The sequence below is a fragment of the Quercus suber genome, unplaced genomic scaffold, assembly GCF_002906115.3.
Source record: "Quercus suber isolate HL8 unplaced genomic scaffold, Cork oak 2.0 scaffold_125, whole genome shotgun sequence".
Lineage (NCBI taxonomy): Eukaryota > Viridiplantae > Streptophyta > Magnoliopsida > Fagales > Fagaceae > Quercus > Quercus suber.
In genome coordinates this window covers 288,835-302,715 of record NW_027069589.1, presented here as the reverse complement: position 1 = coordinate 302,715, position 13,881 = coordinate 288,835, and the positions used below count along the sequence as shown (strand labels likewise).

The window sequence follows — 13,881 nt, the reverse complement described above, 5'->3', positions numbered from 1 at the left end:
TGATCAAGTTTAGAACTAGCAGATCTAGCAATAGATAAATCATGTTCTAAGGTTCTAACTTTATCAAGCAAAAGCATGTTCTCAGATTTAACATTATTTAGAAGCTCATTAGCATCAAACAGTTTAACAAGCAAATTTTTCTTTTCAAGCTCCAGAGAGTCAATTTTCTTTAGGCCAAGATCAACTTTCATAGCATCCTTTGCAGCAATTTTGCAAAGTTTGTTATAGGCCTCTTGAAGATCTGCATCTTCAGAGAGTTCCCCATCAGAAGGGTTCTCTTCAGCAGATACGCTTTCACTGACCATAGCAGTAGTTGTGAAAGCAATGAAGTTTCCATCCTCGTCACACCCGGACTCATCATCAGAAACCTCATTATCACTAAGGGTTACAGCCATAGCTTTACCCTTAGTCTTCAAGAATGTAGGACATTCAGATTTCATATGACCATACCCTTGACAACCAAAACATTGAGGACCCAAAAAATTATTAGAAGATTGACCACCTCTATCATTTGATTTTTCAAAATTATTTACCTTAGTGGGATCATTCTTCCTAAAATTTCTAGGTTCAGCAGTGTTGGTACCTCTTGCCTTTCTATTTGTATTCCTAAGAAAATTCTTAAAGTTTTTTGCAAGATAGGCAATCTCTGTAGCAGAGAGCTCATCATCAAATCCACCACCATCAACATCATCAACTGACTTAAGAGCCATTGATTTGGATTTGTTTACTTTAGGTAGGTCAGACTCATAGGATTGGAGAGATCCTACAAGTTCATCTACAGGGATGGAGTCCACATCCTTGCTTTCAGTAATGGCAGTCACTTTGGGTCTAAAATCTTCAGTTAAAGATCTAAGAATCTTCCTAACAATTTTAGGTTGATCATAGATTTCACCCAAATTAAAAGCAGAATTGACAATATCATTCAGTTTGGCATAAAATTCATCAAAGGATTCATCATCAGACATCCTAATACTCTCAAACCTAGAAGTCAATTGTTGCAATTTATTAATCTTAACTGCCTTTGTGCCTTCATGCACAGTTTGGAGGATTTTCCAAGCAATATGAGCAACCTCAACATTAGAGATCCTCTTAAATTCCTCCATAGAAACAGCATTGAAGATGGCATTCATAGCTTTGCTATTGAAGCCTGCTGCTTCTTTTTCAGAAGTTTGCCACTCACTCACAGGAGTAGTGGGCTTCTCCCATCCGTATTCAACAGAATTCCAAACCCTTTCATCAATGGATTTCAGGAATGCTTTCATCCTTACTTTCCAATAAGCATAGTTGTTCCCATCAAAATGAGGAGGAACAAACAAAGAGTGTCCATGATCCATGACAACTGGGGTCAAGGATCAGCTCAGAGATAGAAATCTCAAGCAAAAAGAGCTACCATGCTCTGATACCACTTGTTGGAAATTTAGACCCCTTAAACACACAGATTGCGTAGCCTAGATTAATTAGCCAAGTTGTTACTTAGTCAAATTATGCAATTCTAGGTTAAAGCAATCAAATAATCATATCAAGATATAAAGCAGCGGAATAATAAATAACACAAGATATGATCACCCAGGAAACCACTCGGTAAAAACCTGGGGAGGATTTGACCCACCGATCCTCAAGGCATAACAGAATTCACTATGAAAGAATTGAAGTTCTTACAGAAGGACTACAAGCTCCCCGCTCGACTTCCTAATGCTACCCACCAGTAAAACTTCCTGACACGACCACGCGCAGGCTCCGAATCCACGGACTACTTCTTTCTTGAATTCTTCAATCAGCTACAAGCTCCCCGCTTGCTTTTCTTTTTAAGTTCCAATGGTTGCAACTATAATGATCTTCAAGATGTTGAAATCATCTCTACCTTGAAAACCCTAAGTTTTGTGTAAAGGAAGTCTCCTCAAAGATCTCACACGAGATTCACACAAAACAGCAATGTATGAGCAACAAAGCAATATGGACAACCCTCAAAAACGTGGCTAGGGTTTAGTTTATATACCTAGGATAAAAACACAAAACCCTAAACGTTTAATGAAGTAGGGCTGAGTTGGAAAATCTGCAGAATATTCAACCTGTGCGATTTTCGATCGATCGAGTCTATTCTTTGATCGATCGAGCCAGGCCGAAAGTCCCAAGTACTTCTGCAGCCACTCGATTCCAACTTTACAATATTAAACCAACTTTGAGCAATTCTAAACAAGACTAAATACACTGTTTTGATCATGATTTGCCAACATTACAAATTAGAGTTCTAAATTCAAAAACTCCTAAGACCTTAGAACCTAACAAAATCCTACAAATAATACAGGGTGTAAAAGATTGAACATAATTACAATCAAATTTGGCACGGAATAAGAGCCAACAGAATACATAGTTGAAAATTACAACTTTACAGTTACCTCATCCTCTGATGGATACTATCTTTCCCAAGCTAAATATACTTTTAATCTTCTCTCTAAAGTCGGTATCACTGACAACAAGACTGTTTCCACTCCCTTGAAATACAATGCAAAGCTCACACCCTTGGATGGTGAACCTATATCTAATGCTACTCGTTATCGCCAATTGGTTGGTAGTATGATCTATCTCACTGTTACTCGTCTGGATATTTCACATGCCATGGGTATGGTTAGTAAGTTCATGGATGCCCCTCATTCTGTCCACTATGCTGCTGTTCTTCGGATTCTCTTATATGATAAGGGCACACTTTATCATAGTCCCCACTACTCCTCTCAGTCTTCTCTCGAGCTTCATGCTTATTCAGATGCAAACTGGGCAGGTGATCCGACTGATCAATGCTATATCACAGGTTTCCATTTCCTGTTGGGTACTTCTCTTGTCTCGTGGTGTAGCAAGAAGCATGATGTGGTTTCTCGTTCCAGTACTGAGGCTGAGTATCGTGCCCTTACCGACACCACTTGCAAGCTTGTTTGGCTTTGCTGGCTCTTGGCTCACATGGATGCTCCATAGCCCACTGCCATTCCTCTTTATTGTGACAATCATAGTGCTATCTACATTACTCATAATGATGTCTTCTATGAACGCACCAAGCACATTGAGATCGACTGTTACATCACTCGCTAGCATCTCAAGAAAGGCAATCTCAAGTTGTTCTCCATCTCCTCTGCTAACCAACCTACCAATATCTTCACCAAGACTCACTCGCCTGGTCGTCTTTGAGATCTTATATCCAAACTCCAGTTGGCTTCCTCCTTGTCACCTCGAGTTTGAGGGGAGATGTTAGTGTATAACTTAGACTAGATTAGCCCAAGCCTAGTATACTGTACTTGTAGTTTACTCATATTACTTGTAATGCATACATATCTAGCCTATATAAAGCTCTCTATTGTACATTATTGTTTACACATCAATATACAGACTGTTCAGTATTTCTCTCTCACTTTATATTGTTAGCATTATCGAATTGTTTTAGAACTTCAGCATTATCTTTTAAAATGAAGTTTGCATTGCCTAAAAAGTTTATTCACCCTAGTATATAAGTGTAAGTTTCTTTGCTAAACATTAATTGTGTTTCCCCCCGTGATCGTGACTAGGAATTATGATGCCAGTCAAAGTGTATATTTCTTTACAGAAAAAGAGTATAAGAACAAATATAATATTGACGATCTTATTCATCAATATAGATTTTTGTTGAATATGATGCATATTTACAATTGAAATTATCTAATCAATTCTAAATTTGCCACTAGCAGTTCTCAATTTTGGCCCCTCCACATGTTTTCTTTAACTATCTATTTTGCTCTTATATTTCTCAGAATTTTTGTCAAGTACGGTACAACCATTACCTCCGTGATTTCTTCACTTTTTTTGCAATTTATTTCCAAAACTCAAAATAGTTCTGATATCTAAAATATGCCTATAATCACGATAAGGATTTTGAATGAAATCTTTGATGTATTCCCTCTCCAATTTTCCTATAAAATTACCTCTTTCCTCTTATCCTCATTCCTTTTTTTTTTTGGGGCTAATTTTTAAATTTGTTTACTCCAGGGGAATCTTGTTTTAAAGGATTTTGACATACGAAAGGAAGCTGGTGGTGCCTCTTTTGTAGCTGTTCAGAAGGAATATAATAATGTTCAGGTATCACAAAACTACCTTGAAATCCATCTCTTTTGGGCTGGAAAGGGGACTTGCTGTGTACCTGCTCAAGGTACTTATGGGCCTTCTATTTCAGCCATCAGTGCTACCCCAGGTAAAAAAGTGCAGAAACTATAGATGCAATTTAGAAAGATTAGGCATTGGTTTCCTCACAATTTAGTAACATATTATTCACTATCTTACTTTGGTATAGAATTTACACCCACTGTTAGTAACAGTCCTCCAAGTCTGATTGTGGGTCTCGTTGTTGGTGTTGGGGTTGTGAGCTTTCTGGCTGTTTTCATTGTTTTCTATATTGTTCGAAGAAGAAAACCGCCAACCAATGATGATGAAGGTAAGCCAAAAATCATGTTGCACGTGCATGCTGATAGTTGTCAAACTTTATTCAGTTTTCTCTACATGTTAGAAAAATGGAACTCTTTCCTTATGTGATGCTATGGTACTCGCTATTAGTGAGGTGGCCTCCGCATACTCCATAATAGGTTGAGTATAAAATGCAGTGTATCATTTCTTGTACACATCAGCATTTTTACTAAAACCTCTTTCTATACATGTCCTGGAATAATACGCATGCACACACAAACAGACATATATGACCAAAAAGGAGTAGGGAGAAACATAATTTATGTGGCCAATGAAGCCCCAGGCTATAGATAAATTCCCATTTATTAAGCTTCCTACCCAATCTCCTGCTTCAGTCCAACAACTTTCTGGACTAAAACACATTGATCATTGATGCTTAAGAAAAGGATAGTTCCTCATTTAGTTTGCAAAAACGTTGCTGAGTTTTCTGCTTTAAACCACTCAAGCAGATTGATTACTAGTTATTGGATTCAGTGTTACAACCTGTGTTTATGTTGACATTGTAGAGCTCCTTGGAATAGATGCTAAAACATTCACTTTCAGCTATGCTGAACTAAAGACAGCTACAGAAGATTTTAATCTTGATAATAAGCTTGGAGAGGGAGGATTTGGACCAGTTTATAAGGTACTTCCTTATTCTAATCAAGAACTTTAGTGGCGGAAACCAAGCCATTGCCTTAAAGTTGACTGTCTGATATAAGTTTAGAGCTTCTATACATCTATTGATATTTCCAAGAAATAGCTATAGACAAATCACAGAGTTAAACATCACCCTTTTTCTTTTACTTTTTCTTTCCTTTTATATTATCCTTTTATTTTCTTTTTCCATTTGTTGTGAAATTACTTGGTTGTCTTTGCCATGATATCTTGTTCCTATGATTGGCGAGAAGCTGCAGTTGCAATCGCTGTAGAATTAAATTGATCCAAAAATAAATGAAGATTCATAATCCCATATCTATATGCCCCTTTCTATATCTTTTACTAGTTCTAATTCACATTCATCTTCTTTTATTGTTATCTTTCAACTATACTTAGAAGTTGAAAGTTTTTTTTCCCTGATAATCAAGTGAATTTTATTAAGCAACAAGCTAAAACCAGCCACAACATTTAAGGACTACAACAGAGCAAACAGCTCCCAACTACAACTAGACAACAATATCTAAACTGCGCAACCAGGATTAACTACCCAAATACACAGATCAGGGACAAAATCCCAGCAACTAACAAACCAAATTACAAAATAATGCAAAACTAAAAAACCACATTTCCACTTAGAAAATTAGCAAGGAGAAGAATCTGCAGCAGTTGGAAAATTGTACTGCCACATAGATCAAACTTTAGGCTTAAACACAACATCTGAGATACCCCATCTGGTGCAGATTTTTTTGTCTGGGATATACACCCTTGCTTTCAATTTTATACTCCACCTGATTCTTTATGACCCCTAAAACTTGTTCCTCTGTTATCACAGTTCCCTGGTGCTTAACAGAATTTCTTTGAGCCCAAAACATGGTATATACCAGCGCTGAAGCCTAACCTGCAACAATCTTCCCTTAAGTTTTTTCATTTCCAAGTTTGTATTGCCCAGGTAATGAGATTACCCAGTTCATCATCAAGGCCTTCTTGACAGCAACATCTTTTAATTATCCTCCAAATTCTTTGAGAAATAGGGCATTTGAAGAAGATATGGTCTCTATTTTCATTGCATGCTCTACATAGTACACAAAATGTCACAACTTATTCCCCAACTAACTATTCTTTCATTAGTAGATAATCTATCCCTCAAAGCTAACCAAGTAATGAAAGCTGCCTTGGGATGGCTTTGACAAATCATGAAATCAAACAATTTTCTACCAATTGACAGTAGGCCTCCTTAGCCTAATTTGGTCCCAAGAACTTGAGATAGAGAAAATACCTGATTCAGAGGGAATCCATACAGCCTTATCACATTCACCAATAGCAATCCATGGCAATTTACTTAGGATAGTAACAAGATCATCAGACTTTGCATTGCTCCAATTCTAAGCTGTGTTTAGAATCACACTAGAGAGTTTAGCATCTATTGAGCTGAAAGGGCCATCTGGGTGCTAATTATCATCCCACATGTAAATGTTAGAACCATTCCCCGCCAGAACTTGATTAATGGCCTAGCCAAATCTCGAAGTTGAAAGTTATTCAAAGTTCTTAATCAAATGAACCAATCTATTTTCTAATTGTTTTCTAATTCAGGCCATTTTCCCAAATTCAAACTTCTTCCATACCATAAAATCTGTTACACATCTTTTCTCCTTTATTTGGCCTGGTTTACATATTCAAAATTATGGTTCTGTTCCATTTTTTAGGGCTACCCTTTACAATTGGTAAACTTATAAAAGAAAATATCATACGATGAAATAAGGCCCATGTTATGGCACTTAATTGCAATTTCAAGAAGTGAATCTGTTATTAAAAAGCACTTATTTGCAGAAAACTACTTATAGAGGGTGATGAATTGATGAAAAAAAGGGACAAATTATATTTTGAACCTTATAGTTTGTGGTTGATTCATTTAAACCCTAAACTTCAAAAATTTCATTTAAAACCTTCTAGTTTTTCAGAACTTTCAATTAACCAACCCCTTCTAGCCCTATTTCCTTAATGCCATTTACTTACCCGAGTCCAAAAGGGTGCACTTTGGTAAGTCCAAAATAATGCCGTATTTCCTTCTTTATTTATTTATTCTTAGGTGTCAAATTTGAGTCATTAAGCTTTGTAAAACACAGCTGTATAGGCACATGTATTTGGTAAACGATTTTGGAAAAAATAGATGGAGGAGGTGAATTGAAACTTTTTAAAGTTTAGGGTTCAATTGCAATCAACCCAAACTATATAGTTAAAAATGTAATTTGCCCCAAAAGAAAAAAAAAATAATTATGGGACACATTCTATGCAGTCTCACTCTAAACAAACTACGATAAAATCCTGCATTGATGATTATGGAAAATTAATATCCTCATGGATGGTTTAAAGTTTGAGTAGTTGTTTAAGATTGTTAAAAATGGACTGGTCAAGAAAAAATCATCTCTGGCTGATGTTTGTTAGATTTGATAATCGTGGGAACCAATAGATGGGTAATTACATTTTGTGGAGGGTATAGTAGTTTGAGTAATCACAGTTGGTACGAATAAATAACTTCCAAAATCTTTTAGTATTTGGAGATTCTGACCAAATAATTGAAGTCCAAACAAGATTATATTTACTTGGAGCATAAAAATAATTTTTTTTATTCCTTCTTTTCTAGACATTAGTAAGGTTCGTTACCTGATCTATGAAATGGGATCCATAAGATTACCTTTTTGGTAGTTTATAGCTTGCCAGATGTATTGCTTGTATCATTGGAAGGAAAAGCATCCAGAAAGCAAGTTTTTTATTTTAGAAATCGAAGTTTTGGACCATATGAAGGCAATCTAGTGCTTTGTAGAAAATTTATATTGGGCAACCTGTCATTCCTGCCTGATACTTTTCCATGAATGGTATGAGGCATAAAATTGAAAATGATTAAAATGGACATGTAATTTCATGGTGATGGTGACCATTAAGCAACTACAATTTTTTGAAATTTATCCTTATAAATTTTATGTATAATTGGGTATTGTGTGGTTTTGTTTTACATTGTTTGACTTTACTTAAGACATCAATCAGATAAGAAGTCTAAATTACATCTCTATTAAGCCATCCATCCTAATTATCCAAACTCTTCTTTCTATTTACTTTAATAGATTAAAATTAGTCATAGATGGGTGACATTTTTTAAACAGATTCTTTAATATTTTGTATTGAATAGGGAACACTTAATGATGGGAGAGTAATTGCTGTGAAGCAACTGTCTGTAACATCACACCAAGGAAAGAACCAATTCCTAACTGAGATTGCTACTATATCTGCTGTGCAACACCGTAACCTTGTGAAGTTGTATGGATGCTGCATAGAGGGAGATAAACGACTCCTTGTGTACGAGTATTTAGAAAATAAAAGTCTTGATCAAGCATTATTTGGTATGTGAACGCATCTTGGCTATTGCTAATTGTGTGTGTAAGTATTTATTCATACTATGTACATTTAATTTATAAGCTTGCATGAGACAGGAAAAAGAATCTTGAATCTCGATTGGTCAACACGCTTCAATATATGCTTGGGCGTGGCAAGAGGTTTAGCTTATCTTCATGAGGAGTCACGGCTTCGGATTGTGCATAGAGATGTGAAGGCTAGTAATATCCTGCTTGATTCTGATCTCATCCCCAAAATATCAGACTTTGGCTTGGCCAAGCTTTATGATGATAAAAAGACCCACATAAGCACACGTGTTGCAGGGACTATGTAAGACTTTAGAGGCTTAGCTTGTCACCTTGTCTTTCTGAATCACATAATCCCTTTTTTATATATTGATTTAGTTAGATTAGCAATAATTTGTGAATGTGATTTTTACTGATGCAGTGGGTATCTGGCACCGGAGTACGCCATGCGTGGGCACCTTACAGAGAAGGCTGATGTGTTTGCCTTTGGTGTTGTGGCTTTAGAGCTTGTCAGTGGCAGGCCAAATTCTGACTCAAGCTTGGAAGAAGAAAAGATATATCTTCTTGAATGGGTATGAACAATATTTTTGTGCACCATGACAGTCATCTTTCTTTAATTGGATGGATTTTTTTCCTTCAAAAAGTTTCAGTAGCATTTATTTTGTCTGGATATGTGCTTTGGGTTCATGACAGTCACGATCGATCCACAACTATATATATTTTTTTGGTTCTGCCAAAAGTTGAAGTACCAGCAAAACTTGGATCATAACTTACCAATAAATAAAGAGGAAAGTTAGGACGTCTAAAGGAAACAAAATAATATTATTTGCTTATTTAGAGTATTTGCAAAATGAGTCCACTTTGCAGCATAATGGGAAATCAAATGAGTCTCCATACCTAAATCTATGCAAGTAAGAGTCTACTTTTTGTATGACCAAATACCATGTAACGGTCTCTTTCCAAGTTATTTTATGAAATTCATGATAACACATTGGTCTTGATTATTCATAATTTGTGATGTTCTTGATTTTGAAGTTTACACTCTCTTATATAGAAATATATTTCAATCTTGACCTGTCAGTGTCACTCATCCATATGTCACAGAACATTCAAAATGAGTATTTAAAATGGAGTGACCGTTAGATTCACACGATGAACCTGTGGGTAACTTCAGGGAAAACAAGTAGATTTTATTTACATCCCCAGTAAACTAAAGCATGGTTGTCTTATTCATTCAGACAGTTTGAATACTCACTGACAATACCTTTATACTATATTATGAACACTTGGACAGCTAGACTCATTGAAACAATTGGATTCTCACTTCCACCACTTCTGTGCTATATTCTGAACCACTAGAAAGTTATCTCATTGAAACAAATGGATCACTCACTGCCACCACTTGTACACAATATTGTAAAGTTACTCTGATAAAATATAGATCTTTCTCAGGCTTGGCAATTGCATGAAAACAACCGTGATGTTGATCTTGTGGACACTAAATTATCACAATTCAATGACAAAGAAGTAAAACGACTGATAGGAGTATCTCTTTTGTGCACTCAAGCATCCCCAACGTTACGGCCATCAATGTCGCGTGTGGTGGCAATGCTCTCTGGAGATATTGAAGTAAGCATTGTAACTTCAAGGCCAGGATATTTGACAGATTGGAAATATGATGATAAAACCAACGTAATCAGTGAGGGTGCAACTGATACTAGCTATTTCAACTCATCAACAGCCAGTACAAGCATTGTGGGTGATGTAGGGAATTCACCAGCAAATGCTTCTAAACCTATGATTGGTGATACTATCAAACAGGGTCGATGAGAATTTGCCATTATTTTCCTTCAAATTTTTTCTTGTGTGTAAACTAAAAAGCGTTTTGTATGTTCTTCAAATCTTAATCATATGTATTTATATAATCATGGATGTAATTGTCTAGCATGGATTTTGCAATCTTCCTTTTGTGATTTTGACACCTTAATTCCTTAACATTTTTTGGTAGAGGTGTAGTTTATGTCATGTAGTGACAGAAACACAATCAAATGTAAGGCACTATTTAAGAAGCTGTACAAATGCTTCATATGGAGATTTACCTTATTTATTTATTTAAAATTTCACTACTTTAGGTTTTTAATTGAAAAAGAATTAACTCTTTCACTTATCTACTTACAGTTCACCACGGTGAAATACTGTGAGTATGACCAAGGCATTGAACCCTGATATCTAAGATGCGTTGGCCTGTGAGACATGGCTGACTAAGTTTGATAATCACAGAGTCCATTCAATTGAGACATATAATGAAAAACGAGATTTAATCTCCAAAGAATCTCGTCTATATTCAAGTTTCCCCAAAGAAAAATACTACTTGATTGGCAAGCAATAGAATGGTTGTGTTGTGTATCAACTCTTGGTGTCATTCGTGGAAAGGCAAAGGTTCCTTCAAAGATTGCTTGACAAGATTGTTGGGTCTTTTTTTCAGATTGCCACCTGCTTGTGCTTGATTGGTTCTCTCTGTGGACTTTGAATTAGTTTGGGGAGTTTGTTGTGTATCAACTCTTGGTGTCATTTGTGGAAAGGCAAAGGTTCCTTCAAAGATGGCTTGACAAGATTGTTGGGTCTTTTTTTCAGATTGCCACCTGCTTGTACTTGATTGGTTCTCTCTGTGGACTTTGAATTTGTTTGGGGAGTTGAATCCACCACCCTTGTCTGCACAATCGGCAAAGAAGGCTAGCGGAGTGCCTCAATACACTTAAAAAGCCTACAACAGAGGGAAAACGCTGCAACAAGTTCTGAAATCAAAGTAAATGGAATTGTTAGCATTAGGATGGGGATGATCGTGATCCATGTAATGGAGGAGAAGTAATCATTTTATGTTTAGACTGTTTAGCACCTTTAAGAATGCACAAAAAATATAATAAGCTATCTGCTGAACTAATCATGATGTGTATGAAGGTGTAACGATTTTTGTGTGAATGTAAGGATGAGTTTTACTGCAATTTTGACATTCTATATTTCTCTAATTCAGTTTAGGACTCATGCCCTTCATTTCGGGTTATTCCCTATTTTAAATATATTTTTTGTTGCTCTCAAAAGACCTGCTCAATGTATGGAAGTCTTGCTAAACTCACTGGATTGTTAATCATTTGCTTACCATTAGCTCATTGAAGGCCAAAATCTATAAGAGGGGCAAGCTGACTTTAAGGATTTAGGACAGTCATCATTTAGTGCTTGATTGAATTTGAATCCTTTTATTGGGTGTGAGAATAAGTGTGGGGTAAACCGGAGTCAGAAATTTTTTCTAGGGGGCAAACTAAACATTAAAAAAAAAAAAAAAATTGATGACTAAAAAAAGTGGAAGTCATAATTTCATATTTTTAGGTATCTCACGTATAGAAAATGAAACAGGTTGGTCAAAAGTTATGACACCACTTTTGCATGTATTTAAAATATTTTTTAAAAACATTTATACCCCACCTTCTTTCATATTACTAAAATAATTTATAACTAAACCAAACAATTAAAGTGAATTTGCTCAATAAATAAGTACACATAATAATATATCAAAAACAACTGTAATAAATTTTTATTTAAATTTAACAATAATAATAACTTAATTTGATTACTTAAAACACTATCAAAATATATATATATATATATATATCTCTAAAAGCTGAAGCGTAGTATTTATTATTGTTACGCTCCAGTTGAACCACATCATCAATCATGTCACATTTTTTTTCCCTTCATTTTTTAAACAATATTAATATATAAATAAATAGTGCAACTTTACACATTCTAAAACTCATTAAATCCAAGACACTATGAACAACCTTACACATTCTTTAACTTATTAAATCCAACTCACCATTAATTTTGCCTTCTTTTAATTCTCAACTCTTCATTTTTCCCTTCAAAACCGTTTCGCTTTTTTGAATTTCAAACCCTTCAATTACCACTCCTATGATTAAGTATGTTATTTTTAACATTATAAATTTCTAGTTGCTCTCCCTACCTACACCTCTGCAAAAGTTGCCGAAGTGGTATCAGATTTGGAAAGTCCTTTTGAGGTGTGTTCTTTCCCTTCTTATTTTTTCTTCTCCCCCAACTTTGGTTTTTCCATTGGATTTCTAAAGTTTTTGGATGATATGCTTTTTGGTGGGTTGCCGACAATGTGATCACTTTGGGACTATGAGTGGCTTGGATCAGTTTGTCAGTTATTAGAAGGGTTTTTAAGAATTAGAAATCTCTACAACAACTTCTTACTTTATATTCATGTTGTACAATTTTTATTTTATATTTTTGTTTTTTACCCGTTCAATTTGTCTATATTTGACATTTTAGTTTTCTTACACTTGAAATTTTTTTAACTCTATGTTAAAAAAAAAAAAAAAAAAATCAAAGTTTAATGTATTTACCTCTGTTAGTTTTGAAACAATAATAGAGTATACACTGTAATTACACTCCAATTATTGCTTTAATATTTTTTAACTCAATGGTTCTTTTTTATTGTGGGACCTTTCTCAATTTCTGTTTGGCTTTGACAAATGTTATGTGAGAGCTCGAATATATGTGAAAATACAAGAACTATTTAGACCCCTAAATTAAAAATTACGGCTCGGTTAATTTTATTCTAACTTAAACTAAGTGTGGAATAGAGTAAATGCGAGCGAACAAATAATAAAACTACTCTAAGCCATATTCATCAAATCACAGTAGTAAAATGAAAGCTAAAAGAGTAGGGAAGAAGAATGCAAACACAAGATAACACGTCGATGTGTTATCGAAGAAGAAACCGAAGAACTTGGCGAAAAACCTTTCTGCCGCCCTTCAAGTGGTAAATCGATCCACTAAAGAATAAATTGAAGTACACAAATAACAACAGACCCTTCAAGCCTAGTCTACCCTATGTACTTGAGCCCTCCAAGCTCCTGCTACTAATTGACTTCACCAAGCCTTGTCTTTTTTAGCTCTCAGAATCATGCAATTCAGCCCGACTGCATCCACCAAACAAATGGCTTCTTCCAATGATTCCCAGCAATACCAAAACCTCACTTTATACTCAAATTGAGTGTGGTAAGTGTTTAAACTATCAACCTTTCAAGGATTTGGAAATGGAGAGGTAGGAGTTGAAGAAAACTACAATGGATTGTGTAGAGGATTGCGGGTATGACAATCTCTAACTCTCAAAGGTTGTGGCTAGGGTTTTCTCTTTGAAAAGCACTCTTCTCAATATGTGGGTAATGATGATATATATATAGTGTGAGTGAGGATGTAGTGGAGCAGATATGACAAAATAGTAAAACAGAATGTTTTGCGGGTATCTCATGGGAAGGCCTTACCCGCG

At 35.4% G+C, this 13,881-nt stretch overlaps 1 protein-coding gene across 1 annotated transcript; it reads left to right on the top strand.

The window, feature by feature from the left end:
• Positions 1–1,332: 1,332 nt before the first annotated feature.
• Positions 1,333–10,626, top strand: LOC112004926 (probable LRR receptor-like serine/threonine-protein kinase At1g56140). The gene is made up of 10 exons (XM_065775995.1): positions 1,333–1,408; positions 2,393–2,925; positions 3,711–3,785; positions 4,009–4,210; positions 4,310–4,450; positions 4,986–5,104; positions 8,303–8,513; positions 8,604–8,835; positions 8,953–9,103; positions 9,984–10,626. Exons 1-10 carry the CDS (start codon positions 1,333–1,335, stop codon positions 10,359–10,361), a joined length of 2,118 nt encoding a protein of 705 aa, XP_065632067.1. The 3' UTR covers positions 10,362–10,626.
• The last annotated feature ends 3,255 nt before the right edge of the window (positions 10,627–13,881 follow it).